Source organism: Anopheles ziemanni, chromosome 3 (genome assembly GCF_943734765.1).
Source record: "Anopheles ziemanni chromosome 3, idAnoZiCoDA_A2_x.2, whole genome shotgun sequence".
Classification (NCBI taxonomy): domain Eukaryota; kingdom Metazoa; phylum Arthropoda; class Insecta; order Diptera; family Culicidae; genus Anopheles; species Anopheles ziemanni.
Window position 1 is genome coordinate 15,838,844 of NC_080706.1, and position 16,598 is coordinate 15,855,441.

The 16,598-nt window shown below is 46.1% G+C and overlaps 1 protein-coding gene across 1 annotated transcript in view; it reads left to right on the plus strand.

Annotated features, from left to right (window-relative positions):
• Positions 1-16,598, plus strand: part of LOC131284205 (furin-like protease 2) — an 88,154-nt gene that overhangs the window by 29,818 nt on the left and 41,738 nt on the right. Inside the window, exons 2-4 of the mRNA XM_058313059.1 lie at positions 8,169-8,273; positions 8,376-8,570; positions 16,177-16,311. Of these exons, the coding sequence (XP_058169042.1) occupies positions 8,169-8,273; positions 8,376-8,570; positions 16,177-16,311 (435 nt within the window). The remainder of the gene's footprint in view (positions 1-8,168; positions 8,274-8,375; positions 8,571-16,176; positions 16,312-16,598) is intronic.

The window sequence follows — 16,598 nt, forward strand, 5'->3', positions numbered from 1 at the left end:
TCCTTCAGCTGTGAGTCACTAAGTGCAGCCACTTTATCGAAAGTCACCATCAACTTACGTACAACCATTTTACAAGATACTATTTATAGGCAAACGACACGTGGTTTCCAGGCATGGAAAAGGAAACATCTTTGCCACCCGCGTCAGCACTTGTTGTCATATCGCCCGTACGCAAAACGTGCAACAACTCGCTCCTGACGACATGTCGACGCGTCTCGTCGGCGTGCCGGTAAACGGTAAAATGTATTACATTAATTTGCATTTTAAATCCGTCGGCAAATCATTATGGTTCGTGGCGAGGTGTGGTGGAAGTGGAAAGATGCGACGCCAGACGTTACATACGAGGCACAAAGTATTATTCCTTCAAACGGAAGGGGATGGCACGGGGTTTTCTTTTTCACTCCCACTCCTACCAAGGACTGGAACATGACGCTGTAAAGGATCGACGGGCATACGTTCGGTACAAAAGAAGGGCGTTGAAAAAGACATACGTGACGAGGGTGCCAGGTGGTTCGCCGGTTTCGAGCTCCTTCAAACGCTGAATTTACTAACATCATCCGCGGCCTGCCTGGATAAGCTCGTATGGAGCGCGTCCGCGTGAATGGAAGCTAGAAATTACGTCTAATTATATGATGCTACCTGACGGTAGTTGCGACAAGTGACATCCCTTCTTGCCAACAGTCCTCCAAAGTCTCGCAGTCGCTCGCTGCCAGTCTTTTGTGCGAGACCCTCTGTCTGTCTTCGCAACAAGCGGTAAGGCCATAGAAATCCTCGGATGGCGCCACCCGCTCCTTGGTTTCGCAGGAGTTGTTGAATAATTAAGACGAGACGTACCAAACTCTTGTGTAATGTCATGTCACCGTTCCCACCAAGTACCTCGTAAGGACGGTTTTGGTGTTTCAGAAAGTCCTCTGTTCCGGAACAGGGATTGCGCAAGGGGTGGGTAAAATATTGCGCAAAACTATGACACCTCGCCTCAGAGCATAGAAATTGGACCTATACTGAGTGGGAGCTATGAAAAGGTGTATGTGTTTAACGTCGTCAGAATGTTTGTGGTTTTAATTAGAAGTCATAATTCGCGCCGCACGCTGCTAAAGAAGTATCTGCTCGACGCCACGCAGTGGCATTTTATCACGACGTTGGTGATTATAAATCTGATGTCGGCTGGAACGTGAGTGTCAACCCTCTTTTTTCCACTACGGGTGCATCGGAACGCAAACGCTATTTATCCACTGATTTACTCTAAATTCTTCATCTAACAAGACTCACAAAAACACGGAATATGTACTCCAAAACTATATTGTTCGTTCACAACATTATATCTTCGAAGAATGGCCCATCTGGCATTTATTCGGCTCTTTTATGACTATTCAACAAACATACCAACGCATTAGTGCTAACACAAGCTAGACATGGCGGTACATGGACACGGTTTTCGCCAAAGAGCACGACGACCCATTCTCATCAAATGCTAATTAAGGAAGTGCCTTTGTTGGGCATGTCTCGACCATCCTCCCCCGGGACCTTTCGTGGCCACAAAAGAATCACCCTCACCGCCCCCCTCCACGGAGGGCAAGTGATTGATTAGTTTCTAATGGGACGGTATCTTTCAAATCTGTCTCGCAATCTATCAGGGTGAATAGTTTTGCCGGCAGGTTTGTGCAGCATTCGGTAGCTCTTCCTTTAAAGTGCTATAAACTAACCTTTTTATTGCCTACAAATTGATTGCATAATGGTGCTCGGTTGAATATATAATCGGTTGGTGGTTGTTCGCAATTCCGGTCCTTTTGAGTCAATATTTTCTACTCCGTGGAAGGAATTTGATCTATTATTGAATAACTCACATCGTTAAATTACCTACCGTTTTCCGATTTTATCAACGTGCTGGACAATTGAGGGTATCACGATTGGGAGCGCGGAAACGATAAACTTCTCGACGCTGGCCCATACAAAAGGTAAACAACACTTTGAAAAAAGCGAAAAAATGGCTGGCCGTCTCGACGATCCAAAACGACGCCACCTACGTGTCGAGACGATGCGCCGACACGAAACGACGCGCGTCGTTATCGTCGAGCAGTTTCAAGCACCTCCTGGTCGATGGATCTCTATAGACCGTATGTTTCCGAGGCATATGTGGCTTCTATAGATCTTGGTATTTACGAAGAACATGATAATTCAGGATGCACTTTTCATATCAACGTTGTGTTTTGACAAGTCACTTTGATTTATTTAGACTTTTAGCCATAGTATAAAACACACCAATAACTCGATCGTTTTGAAAATTGATTTAAAATCAAAGTGCTCGAAAATTGTTGAAAACTATATATTTATATACCTTGGAATACTTGTATAAATACCCAGGTTGCTATTCGAGCAAATATGCGGAAACTTTCGAGCAATAACGCGGAACTGGATCATAATACCCTCAAATATCTGTTTTCCTGCAATAAATCTGCCTTGGGTAGTTCATCAACACTCTGTCAACACAGATATTTATACCTCAGTTATGTGGAAGATAAATCCATTGAAAGCTGTTCTTCTCAGTTTCACATTACAGAAATATAGCATACATGTTGGATTATTGACGGGAATGTGATAATTCACTATTGTCCAGCATTTTCATGGAAACCCGTACTATTGGAATGAATGGAAAATGTGGGTACTGTCAAATTCCTGGAGCGTATCAGCTTTGAAATCAATTCTTTTCGTCGAAACAATGGACTTATTGATAATAGTATAATGTAATTATTAGCGTGTGTCAAACTCGCTAATGGAGCTTGAACAAATTATGGAAAATATACTAATAATTGGTTATTATAGTACGGTAGTTTTGAATAAAATAGATATAGTTACACCATTTGTTCTAAAAAATGTATTTAAAAAGGATGACACCAAAGTTCTCCTACAACATTTACCTTCAGCTTTAATCCAACGGCCACCCAACAGTACCGATTTGAAATGGCTACACCACAGAAGCTTAGTAACGTCCTGCCGCACAGTGGACAATATCTGCCAAAGGTACCGATAACCTTCCCACCGGCAAAGCGAGCTTTAAAACCTGTAGTGTTGCGGGGGGGAAGCAAAAGTGCGGAAATAAAAAAATAAATGCGAACGAGAAAAAGACGTCAGCGACAACTGTTGCGACAAACCATTCACCAAGCCATTTGCAGACGCAGACCAGCCAGACGTCGTTAACGATGAGCGGGAAATAATTTTCTTTGGCTTCACCCAAGCGTTAAGTTTCCTTCCCCATTTCGTTTTCCCAAACGTACACACACACACACAGTTTCGTAGGCGTACGGGACAGCTTGTCGCTTTCCGCGCGATGAACCTTCACGGATTGACATCCTGACGTAGGGCGGGCGAATGATAAGGAAGAATGAGGGGGGGGGGGGGGAGGGGGTGGCTCGAACGCAACGCGAATGGAGTCGTTGCTCTGCTGCGCAAAATTGTCCCGCGATAGCTCGCCCCGTCCTGCGGAGACAATAAAGTATTTTTCCTTCCAACATGACATCCCAAACCGGTGCGGATGAGATATCGCCCCGCTGCTGGTTATTGTTCTTGACGCGCAATGTGGAGGCCTGGTCGCAAGGCAGGAAAATGGCTGACGCGGATGTCTTTCTCTCCGGCTTGCGTAAAAAAGTCGTCCTATTTCTATTTCTTGGTTTGCTTGTATTTTTTCTGTTTGTTTCTTGCTGCGTGCCCGTTGATGAGTGCCTGTTATTATATTGCTTGCTCACTCGCTTTGCTTTCATTCTCAAAGGCACAAAAGTTACCATCGCAACGGGCCTCGGACGGAAAGGGCTACCAGGGTTGCGACCTAAGGTAGGGTTTTCCTTCCGATGGGAAGGCAAAAAAAAAATTAAACCTTCCACGACGCAAACAAACCGAAGATCGGCGTCCGGTTATCGGCTGGAGCAGCCACAAAAGAGACAGCTCTAGAAATTGATATCTTAATATTATCGTAGCCCTGACAGTTTTCCACGGATCGCACGGACCGCGACAAATTGGATCGGAGCTGGCCCCCAGCGGCGTAGAGGTTCTCCGATGTTCAGGTTATGAAACACCATTGAAAGGCTGATCTTGGGTCCAGGGGGGAGCCATTCGGTCGGCCGCCGTTTATCGATGGTTGTATCCAACTTTTTAGATCGGAAACTTTTTAATTGAATTTCTTGCTACGAGCATACCGGCCTGGTATGATAACACAAAGGAAGATTGTGGAACTAACCACATCAAAAGTCTCTTAAAACTATCGGTGGTATTATAACGCTGGGAGAAAATACATAAATTTCAATTTGATGTGTCAGTTTTTGTGCTCTCAAACATAGAATAATGCATTCGATACATCGTAAGAAGTATTGAAAGAGGAATATAACATGTTTTAATATGTGTATCGAAATACTGAAAGCTTGACAGAAATTCGTGACAAATAAATCAGAATTCATTTAAAAGTCACCGACTCTTATCATCGGATTACAGAAAGCAGGCACAAACTGTAATAATTTGTTGTCTGTTCCGTGAAAAGATGTAAAAAAAAGGTCCAAGCTTATACAAACACAACACTACGTAAGCCAGCGTATACCAAACCAAAGGATGGCTGGTAGGATTGTGTATTCAATCTTTCATGTGAAATTCCAATACTCTGTAGCAGTACTGAATAAAAAAAAGGGTCAATGTGTTTTCCCTTCGCCGATGCGCCGAGACCCGATTTGCGCGGGTGAATTCCGCACCAGACAGAAAAAGAAAACACACACACATGTACGGCAATCCATCATTAAATTAATCCACAATTTACGACCATGTCCTTGCTCACACACTCGCAACCCCTCGGAGCGCAAACGAACGGGATGATTTTGAGATTTCGATTGCACATTTTCCACTACCGGGGGAAAGCGTAAAGCTTGGGTTTTTTTTTGCCACCATCCTCCCCCCAAACGCCGTTTATCCTTTCTCACGCATCGTGTTCCAAAAGGGTGGTGTTTGTTTGCCGCTTTTTTTTCCAACTACCTTTCTTCCACATTTGAACGGAAATCTGCACCCTCTTAACCCCGCCGGGGGAGGATGAATGGGTGGGTGAAGTGTAAATTCCGTTGCCAGATACATTTCTCGCAAACGCACTCTGGCACTGATTTATAGAAGCTTTTATTGAATAAAAAAGTCCGCTCGTACCCGGGGCAATCCCTCGAAAGTGGCAAATTTGCTGCTCTGTGTTTCGGTTTTTCCCGTTGTTGGTTCCGTTTTTTAGTTTTTCACTAGAACAGGACAACCATTTGAAACGGTAACGGCTGCTCACACGAGGCAGGGAGGGTAAAAAGCGTGTTGAGCAAATAATAATAATAATCCGTTAGTATCTTCCAGGCAGGACGCGCGCATATCCATCCCCCACGCAAGGAAGGGGAAAATCAGTTTTTCCCGCCCAGCGTAAAAATGGCAAATTGTTCCGTTCTGGTGCGATGGAAAGCCAACCCCACCCACGGGCTGGCGGTTTTATCACGCTGGCTTTATTTGCGCTTCGGTTATTCGGGCGAACGGAAATCTTCGGTTGAAATATTGCACTTTGATTGCTGACCTTTCGTTCCGGCTCATAAATAATCGATGCAGACGAAACGACGTACCGGGAGCGAGCGGCGACTGTAAAGCGACTGCTTTGGATGGTTTGGTGGTTACGATGCTTTCAGCCATTATTCTTGGCGCACGGTAGCAGATCCAGCACAGCCGTATGACTTCGCGGGACTTCCCGAAGTAAAAAGGCAGCGAAGAGCGTTGAAAAATTGGTTTACTGTGCGTCGTTTCCGCAAAACCATTACCGCTTGCGGTCAAACTGGTCAAACTGGCTTCGGCGACGGCCACATCTCGCCTTAAGCGCGCGAGCAGGAAAAGGGTTTGATCCCTACTTTTTTTCGGCCCTTCCACGACCATAACTGGAGCTGGAAGTGTTCCGCTTGCCTGCTTCCGGATCAAGGCCGGACCACGCGCGAGACACACAGACTGACACAGAGTCTCACACTCGCAAGACGCTGAACTAGAAACCAAAAGCTGTCCAGCTGTTGTGAGCTTTCGGTCCAGGCTAGCTTCACCCTTATATGACCCGCCCCAGACGACACGTAATCGGGCGAAAACAGGTCTCGAGGCCGTCTCGAGTGGAAAAAGAAAGGGTTTAGACGGTGGGACTTGAAGGGCAAGCCCTTCTGGCACGAACACCAACACACAAACCAAGCGACCAACCAACCGGATTGCCGATCAGCTCTGCAACCTCTTTCGAGATGTTGTAATAATCATTAATCGCGCGCCCGAAGGTATCAGCACGTTTGCACCTCTTACAATGTGGTGGAAGATTGCACAGATCGATCAAGGTGTGATTAAACTGATTTTGTATTAAGTTTCTACATTTATTTATAAGTGAAATTCGTAAACTCGCGACAGCTATAAAAATTGTCAATTCGCAAAGTTTCACCAAAGTTGCACGCATTCCATTTCGCACAACAAATTGTTTGCGGAACTGCATTGCAACAGATGGTGCAGTAACGTGTCGCCGGTCACCCACCCGGCTTCACCCACCAGCCATGCTTGCGAAGTGAGAGTTGTCCAACGGTCGAGAAACACGAACCGGTTTTTTTTATTTTGTGTTCACCCCCTCTAAGAGATTGAAATTGAAAGTTGCTGCATCACGACCCGAAACACGATCTCGGCGCTTGTGCTGTTGCACCACCACCGAATGCATCGAATGTGCCCAGTGGTGATGCAGTGTTAAATAACGATGCACTTAACAGCCAGCGCACACACACATACACACGCCCTTCGATGCAGCTGTTCACTGGCGTGTTCGGTTTTAATCAACTAAAAGGGTGCATGCGTGCGTTAATTTAAAAAAAAAACTAGTGACTCACATTTTAAAATCTCCACCTCGTTCGCCCCGGCAGGGTGTTAAGCGTGTCTTTGCTTCGAAGATTATCCAACTTGCATTTGCCGCCTGGAATAGTTCAATCCGTTTGCACATTTTTCCACCCTGTCCTGCATGTGTGCGGAGAAAATATCCAAGCAAAAGACCGACATCTCTCGGTCAGTCTACTATCGGCACCGTTGCGGTATTGCGAAGGGTTTTCCTTGGAATTGATAAAGTAATGCATTCCAGCGCCGCCCTTAAGACGCTGAATGGGAATCGTCTTTCTCAGCCGGTAGCAGACGCTTCCTTGTGTAGGTGCGTACAGATTTCCATTAGGTGTCAGACACGGACACTTCCCGTTGGGATTGGTCTGGAAGTGCACTTGATTTGCTAATAAGCATCGGAGCTGTGCTGAGTGCAGCTGCATGTGCGGTGGAGAGGAAACCAACTCATCCCGGGGTCGAAAATGTAGCAATCTTGCTTGGTAACCATAAATATTGGTTCATGCAGGGGACGTGCATCGTTTAAATTACTTGATATATTGGAAAATAAATCAAATAGTTCGGGATTTCCGGTCTGGCGCTCTGGCTCGAGAACCGGGCAAACGCATCCCCCTCCTCCCGTTAGGTGCTTTGTTGCCCTTCCGCATCCTTTGTGTGATCAAACGGATCGAAAGCTCGAAGCACTCGCTTGTGCAGCAGCAGCAGCAGTCATGACGTGACTTTAGTTTTCCATTCCGGTGCCCGGGCAGCTCCTTTCCGAGCGTAATCGAGATTCTCGGAACGAGATTGTTATCCTTTTTCGCTCGCTATCGATGGTACTTGTGGGGGGGGGGGGGGTCCTGCATGTTTCCCGGATTTTTCTCGCATGCTTCTTCTCCACAATGGAAGCTATTATTTCCTCACACTGTATCCGTTTCCCGGCCCGGGGTTTTCCTGCCGGCGGGCATCGTTTTCTCCCGGGTTTATCTTGTTTGTGTAGGACACCTCGGATCGTCCCAGCACCATCTCCGTGCACCGGTTCCTTGCTTTGTGGTGCTTGAGTTGTTTCATTTTTTGGTATTCTGTTTTTTTCTTCTCCCCACTACCACAAAACATGAAAACCACGTGAACAAACAAATTTTGCGGAAAGCTAGAATAACACAATCCGACACAAGCACTTTACGAACCCCCGGAAGGGTATTCAAGCGTTCAAACTCATTGCTCTAATTGTCTTCAGTTAGATCTTATCCATCCGTTATAAAATATAAATTATTCACCTTTGTCCTTTCTCCGTTCAATTTCAGATTGGTTCCCTCAAGGGATACTACTTGTTCCATCACAACCACGTGCGAAAACGATCGCTGGACCGAAGCGACGTTCATCACAATGCACTCAACACCGAGCCAGAGGTAAGCTAGCTGTGGTTAACCATTTTCAAAGTTTAAAGTACGTTAAGCAAGAAAGTAATAAATAATAACTTTCTACTCTTGTTTCGTTCTCCACTTCGAAAGGTTCGATGGGTGCAGCAGCAGCACGAGAAGCCTCGGTTCAAGCGCGACTACAGCACGTTCGATCAGGACTTTGTCCGATTTCCGGGCTTCCGGTCGCTGGTGGCGCCCGGCTCCCGGATGGCCTATCGCGATACGAGCACGCACAACATCTTCCCCGATCCACTTTTCAAGGAACAGTGGTACCTGGTGAGTAGCGTATGTGTTCTTCTTCAATCATGTTCATGTACATCACAACTCGCTTCCTTCCCGGCTCTTTTTTTACTGTTGATTGTTGTGTCTATTTGTCACGCTTTGTAATTATCCTTTCATAAGCTTTATATCCTTGTGATAATTGTTTTTTTTTTACAAAAATGCTGGTGAAGTGCCAATAAACCTTTTATTTGTAGTGTTTTTGTTGAATTTATTAAATTCACTTCATTTTCACGTCGCCCCTCGTCGGTAAAGGGCGTCTTCTTCAGTTTGCTTTCAATTTATCATCTATGTATGCGCGTCGTTGGGCCACACGTGCTAGGAGGAAATATAATTTGTTTTCCCATTATCCCCTCGAGGACACCCGGAGCGCGACCCTCCCCGTCAGTGTGTGTGCGTATCAACACAAACACCAAAAAAACAACAAGAAATATTTGCCCAACGGAAAGATGTGCTTAACGAAGAATGTTTTCCCGAAAAAAATATTCTTACGCGTGTACAAACCGTTCGGCTCTCGCTAGGTTGAGGCTTGTCGTGAACTTTATCGTACCCGGTATGTGTTTATATGCTTATTCGGTGAAAAACTGGCGTTTGCACGGATGGTGCCGGAGTACGTTTAGACGTGCCACCCCGTTTGAACCCCGCGTGTGTGTGTGTTCACTTGCCCTTATCTCCTCCCATCGTCTGCTGTGGATGTGAGGTCGATCCATTTTTTGGCTAAAAAAAGCATGTTTTAGTAGGATGAAGAACTCACTTTGAAAGGTAAAAAAAATAGATGGTGGAGAAAATTCACTTCCAAATGCCCGGCAAAGGAGATACAGCCCCGTTTTTTTTTTTTAGCGAGCGCATGTTTGACTTAGTGCACACAGTCATGTGTGCGTCCCCTGGGAAAGAATTAAAATTCGTCCGCTCTGTGTCGCAGTCGCATTATTTTTCTTTTCCCCCCGCCGTCAACTTCTATTGCAAAGCGGTTACTTTAAACAGCGGAAGCGACCCACCGGAGCGACCGGCCGAGTTTCATGAAACCTTTCCCACCCCCCCCTCCCCTCTCCCCTCCCCCTCGTCTCAGTCTAATCCTTTCGAAATTGTAGCCTTGTTTGACTTTTGCTAGAGAGCTTTTTTGATTTATGTGTTTCCCTACGTCGTCGCGAACCACACTCCCACGCTCTTTCCCTTCCCTTTCCCCCAGCGTAGGGTTTTGCTAAAATGTCCGTGGAAATGCGATATCCTTTCGCATCCGTTTGGTGCTGGGTGTGAGCGCGTTCCGCTCAGTGGGCGGCAGTTTCGCCCGCGCGCACATTTATGGCGAGCACAAACGGAAGCGTCCCGATTCACACCATCGCTGGTGCGCCCCGGGGCGGGAGGGCTTGTGACTTGTGAATAGAGTTTGGGTGGGGGGGGGGAAAAAAAGGAAAGGAAAAAGGCCAGAAAGACACAACTCTCGAAGGCCTGTGGAAAATCGGTTTGACTAATGACCGAATGCCAAGAGGAAAGGAAAGCAAGCAAGCAGGGTTATGTTGAAGTAAGAAAAGCGCGTAGAAAATAAATGGCGGCCCACATTCGGTGAGAGTGTTGGTACGCGGCCAGCATCCGCTCGACGATGATGATCGTCCCCCCGCCAGCAGAAAGGATGCGAAATTAGAAGCGCAAGCGGGAAAATTTGCGCCGATGTGTAAACCAACACCCCTCCCGCATCCGGTAGGCTTAACATTTTCAATTTAATTACTTTTCGAAAATGAGGTTTAAACAATCGCAAGCGCAAAGCTGAACACAACCCTCACTACGAGCTTGGGAACGGGACTAAAGTTAAACATGGGAGTCCTTCGGTGCGTTTCCTTCTGCTTCTTTTTATCTGCAAATAGAGAAGAGTGTTGGGCTCTGTTGGGTCATATTTTGTTTCGTGTCACTTTTCGCGAGCGGGCCAAAAGAAATTTTCCTAAAACCACCGGAAGGAAAAAAGAGCAGCAAATGGAAAGGGCTGTTCGAAATCGATACGTTTTCCGTTTCCCGTGCTTCCGGTAACTTCCACAAAACGACATTCCTTCGAGAAGAATGTGTCTCCTTTTTTATCCCTCCAATGTCCTGCTTTCGGTTCTACCCTTTTTTTCCTTGTCTCCCCTTCCCAGATGTCGTTCGTCATAAATTTAAATCCGTCCGCCTCACCCACTCCTCTTCGGCGCATCCGACCGACAGATCGGTTTACGGCCGAAGATCATAAATATTAGTAACCGGGTGAAGAAATTTCCCGAGGCAGCTTGGGGGGAAACCTCTCCGTTCCCTTCGCGTTTGATGTTGGAAAATTTGCAAAAAGATAACTCGCACTTGTTCGAAAGTGTCAGCGGCAGCGGGTCTGTCCGCTTTCCCTCTTTTAGTTTGCATTTCCAGCTTTAGGATGGTTGAACGAAAATCGAAATGAAAACGCAACAAAAAACGGTGCCATAAAATTTTCCAGTTAGTTTGCTATCCGCCATGCAGGAGGAGGAGGTTTTCATGGAAACTCTTTCCGTCGTCGATCGTGGATGGATTGCTGCTTCTTCTTTCCACGGTGGCGATTTACATAGTGTGAGTGTTTTACACCATGTTTTTGCATATGGATAAAGAAAGTCAATCCAGAAGTAGTAACATGGTGATATGCGATTCTCTTTTCCGTAAAAATAAAATTTCGAAAAAGGGATTCTCAATCCGTCATTCAATCAAACAACTAAATATAAATAAATTTTCTCCACTATAAGTTGAACTTGTCTCTATTTTGCCATGTTTAACGAGCTTCGTTTACATATCTAAATGTCACTGACAGTAAACATTGAAATACTTCGATAGAGCGTTCGATATCGATTTGGTGGTGCCTCTGGAATATAAAACCAAGGTAAAGCAATTGAAATTGACATTAAGCCCGAAGCAGACACTACGCGTATGTTTATTAATCGCTTGTGGGTGAGTGTTTAAATTTTACACGCACGCCCAGCTAATTATGCGTGCCGAAAATTTACAGCTTATTGAATTCGTAGCAAATTGACTACGACTACGCCACGATCCAACACATAATCCCACGGTTCGCACCGGTTTTCCGCCCGATCACTATCACAGCGTCCCCCTCCCCCCTTTAGCAGTGACAATTAACATCAGAAAGCAATTCATTAAACAATGGTTGGCCCGTGTTCCGCACCCTACGGCGCATTACTTGATGGTGGTGGTATGGTCGTCGTGTTTGCGTGAAGTATAAATCGGCCAGGTTCGCTCATGATTTATTGAAATTCGCTCCCCCACCTCCACCTCCGGCCGGGCAGAGGGGTTTCGGTAAGTTTTGTAAAATCGGTCATATGCTGGTTGGTTTTCCTCGGGAGCCAACTAACTGACCCGCGTGTTGTAGCAAACCTTCGTTCAGGTGAAGGTTATGATGCGTCCGAATTGAGATGTGAGTATTTCGGAGGGAAAACGCAAAGCAGATGCAAGAGAATGGAAGGTCCAAATATATCAATTCGAAAAGTATCGATAGTAAAGCCATAAATTCCGACGATTTATCATCCTCGAGGAGTCCTCGAACTCCTGTGAGTGGCGATATCCGGAGGCTCCTGTCGTTTGACAACGTGCGGTTTGTTTCCCGCTTCCAAAGCACTCGGTTCGTCCAACCAACTGTTCGGATTAAGCGGAGCACACGGTTCGATGAGGATGCAAGAACGATGTAGTTGTGCTACTCCCCGGGTGCATCAATCTGAAGTCAATGTTTCAAGATCGATTTACATCGAACATAAATTATCTTCATTTGCATTCGGCATTCGGAAGGATTAGCTGGTGAAGGCGAGTTGGCCATGCGGGGGTGAAGTTTAACGCTGGTTTGAGGTTAGCTGTTGCAATGACAAATTTCCCAACGTTTCCTTTCCTCCCATCGATCTGTGTCGATGCATTCGTTACACTCGATTGCACAATTGGAAGACCGTGAACCACGTCGGTGGTGGTGGCCGTGTGCATTATTCACTCTTTCGCCCTGGACGTGCATCCAACGTTCACGCCACACCATCCCACAAAGACGAGCGAGCGCGTCCAATTACGATTTGTCTCCGTCGATCAAGTGCGCTTTTCCGCGGCCAAGTGCGATATAATTGCATAATAATGTGCTTCCTGACGAGGATCGAGATACCGCCCCTCCCGCGGGGAAGACGGCTGCGGGTTTGGTTGCCATTTGATTTGCTACATAATTAACATAAAATTTATTCCTGCCGCCCCCCCGGGGAAGCCCTCCGAAACTGGAACGACTTCATTGGGCAACATCAAACGCGCGTTTCGGGTCAGCTTCCTTCCTGCCCGTTCGATCGGCCGTGAGTCGATTTATTTTCCGTGCTCGAAGGTCCTTAAATCCGTTCGTGGCCGGGAAAAGCGATGCCGTTGCGCGCTGGTGGACCTCGTATTCGGACCCCTCCCACCCGTCACTCACCGCCAACCAGTGAACCAGTGGGTCAAAATGGGGGGGTAAAATGTTCCCTTAAATCAACATAACCACACCAACCCATGTTCTGCTATGCGGTTTTAACCCGGAGGGGAAAATAGTTGCGGTGCCTGGGAAAATTGACACCCAACCGAGGGAAAACGTCCCCCAACCCCCCCCCCCCCCCCCCCACGCAACGTCCTACCCTTCCCTACCATGTGCGTGCGGTTGATGATCGTTCTGCGTTTCGTGTCGTGGCTCAATAAATTTATTAAACATGCATTTCGCTGACATACTCAATTAATTCATTTTTCATTTTCCGTCCCATAAACGGTAATTAGCTTCCGCGGTTCGGAACCCAGTCGCCGGTCGTTATTTCTCGCTGCCTTTGGCACACGATTCCATTTCTCGTGCCTCTGTTGTTTTTTTGCTTGTTGGAAAATTTGTGTTTGTGTTTTTCTTTTTTCCAACTTGGTAGAATTTGTCCGAGCAATGGAGTTGGGATAAAATTGGACTGGATAACTATTCCATGGGAAAACAAACGAGTGTGACTGGGAAAAAAATAAATACAAACTTTACTTGGTTTTCCACTTGCGACTGAAGTAAAGTTTTCATTGCAATGGAAAAGATTTATAGCTTTAAAATTTGAACCAGAAAACTCATTAAGCAACTTTTCCCCCAAAAACTTGGACTCCTGGACTTTTCGGCTCCCTGAAGAGGGGGGGGGGGTTCCCTTCCCCGATTTGCAGTGAAATATAAATTCCTCACAATATCTTATTGTCATAAATAGCGTAAGCGTGATGAAAAATGAACAACGCAATCGCGATGATGGTGTCCTCACGTCGTGCGGTTCGTGAAAATTGCACGTCGAAAAGGGCAACCTTCTTTCTTCCCGAGGTACCTTCATCCCGAGCTGAGCCATTCTTACATGTCATTTGTACTTCTCGGTTCGTTTGCCCGTAACCCCTCCCTCGGTTCCCCGTTCCCACCCGTTGTGCCACTTGGTGCGCGGTCACGAAAAGTCCATTAGAAAGATTCATAAGTGAAATTGTTTTCCCAACTGTCTGTGCGTCAAAACCGTGTAAAACTTTGGCGGCGTTCAGGCGAACCGAGGCTGGGGCCGCTGAAATTTGTACATTCATGAGCATAAACTTGATTTCCAAACTATCAGCGGGGTACAAATTTTGCAACATTCATAAGCTGTTGCTGGAATGTGTCGCCCCGAAAAGTTGCTCCTGACTCCGAGGCATCGCGCGGGCGTAAGTTTGGTTGGCCCGTACGTTTGGGGCCGCGTTGTTTTTCGCGATAGCAAAATGCCACTTTTGCTAAAGCATTTGCATACCGGATCCCTTAACAAGCATCACCTACTTTTCGGCGGAACCGTTCCCTTTCCCGATCGCATTGTCCTGGGACCGCGCCGTTGAAGACACAGGGCGGTGACTATCTCGACACAAAGTCATCACTAAGATGCTTCACTTTATGCGCTACCGTGTGCTGCCGCGGTGCGATGACGCAAGGAAGGGGTGTGGTGTGGGGAAATGAGAAAATTGTTTGCACTGAAATAATAACAACACGCCCCACCGCCGTGAAAGCCGATTAGTTCATACGAGCCGTATCAGGACAACCCTTAACATGGAGAAAAAATGGTAAACCTCGTTCAAAAGCAAGACGTAAATGTATAACAAGTCCGCCCAGTTTGCATGTTTCGTTTGGTTTTGGTTTTAGATTTTCCTATCGTTACGGTGTATGTTAGAGAAATAATATGCAAAGACGCCACAGAAAACATTTTAACCATTACCTTGTTGTATTTAAATAACGCACGTGTTAAAACCCATTCCGTTAACCTTTTCTTATCTGAATTATTCTTGGCAATTTAGGATTAATAAAATATTCGCCCAACTTCCAGCACAAAGCAGTGCTTTTTCAATTAGACATAACCTCTTTCAAACCGTGCAGTCATTATTTAGCGAATTTTATTACCACGTAATGTAGTCTTATCTGTTACGAGACACACAGAGTGGTGGGTGATTCTTATCTCTAATGCATTTGGATTTCCTTCTTCCGGCTAATGAAAATTGAACTCGATATCCACTCTTCCTATCTCGCTAAAAGGGGGTTCGTTCCACAAAGCGTTAATTCTGTGAATCCTTTAGGAATAAAAGACGTACGGAACTATTAAACTGTCAGAATTCAATTCGATAAATTCCCAAAACTACTTTTAATATCTAATTTCTGAATAAAGTGAAACAGACAGCTTTCGTGGAAGATCCTTTCGAAAAGTGAAATTATCATGAAACTACCATTTACATTGCTTTTAAGGATAATGTAAATTCATTGCGTCAAATTATTTGCCTAGTAACAGAGCCGTTTCCTTTCCTCGATCCGATAGTGCTCGTGGTTGGCCCAAAGAGCCGTAGGGAGATTTAATCAACACACCCAACACGACATCGTCGGCAATGATTTGGCCTTTCCCCGTCACACACTCCGATCTCGGCCTCAGGGCCTCCTGCCGGAGATCCGAAGGCTGCTGGTGGCATTTGCCGGACCGGAAAATCGGGCCTTGCCTGTTAAATTGCTTTGAAATGCACGTCTGCGTATGTCCGTTTTCTTTTTTAACCAAATTAAAATGATACGGCTCCCACATTACGCATTCACATGGGCGGTCAACTCGTTGACCCTTTCGGCTATGTCTGGTCCCGACCACCGCACTTCCCAACCCCCCGGGGTAGGGTTGCATGGAAAGCAGAAGGAGAGCACTGGTTCGCTCGGTTAAACCCTCTGCCGGTTGGAATTGTTTTGCCCTCAATATCCTGTCGTTACTTTACTGTTAATTCATTCGAACAAGATCACTTTTCATCACCGCCTTTCGACAGCCTTCCGGCGCACTCCCCCCTCGACTGCTGCCCTTCTCCGATTCCTGCATCGTTTCCCGCTGTAGGCTATTGTAGTTTCCCCGTGCCATCGCACAGCCCGAACGTCCTTTGCAGCCTAACAATATGGTTTTCCCCTCCGCCTTTCGGCCGTTAGTGGAAAATTTGTGTTCCGGACTTGCTTCTTTTAGCTAATGACAACTTAAGCATCCTCATCCACTTTCCCCGCTCGCGTCTTTCCTTACTGTTTGTTTTCGTGTTTTGGACAGCATTTTCCCTAACCCTGTTTCCTTTTCTCTCTCTCCTCCTCCTTCCGCAGAACGGTGGCGCCAAGGATGGACCGGACATGAACGTTGGCCCGGCCTGGCAGAAGGGCTACACTGGCAAGGGCGTCGTCGTATCAATCCTCGACGACGGCATTCAGCGCAACCATCCCGATCTGGCCCAAAACTATGTAAGTACTGTGTTCACATTTGCATTTCAAAGTTGCTTTTTTCCGTTTGTCCATTTTTCATTCTACCGTGCTTCGAAGAAAGCGAGTGCTGAAGGTCAATCAATATTTTAGCTGTGCTTAAAGTGAGAATTGTTTACCATCGTTACAAATTATACTTACCATTATTCATTAAAGAATGTTTAGAAAAGTGGAGCGTATTTTGTTATATTTTACCAGCACGTTCACACTAGAATCCAAATTGGGGTCATTTTGACCCCAACGCAGTTTTCGATTTTAATATCTCGTAA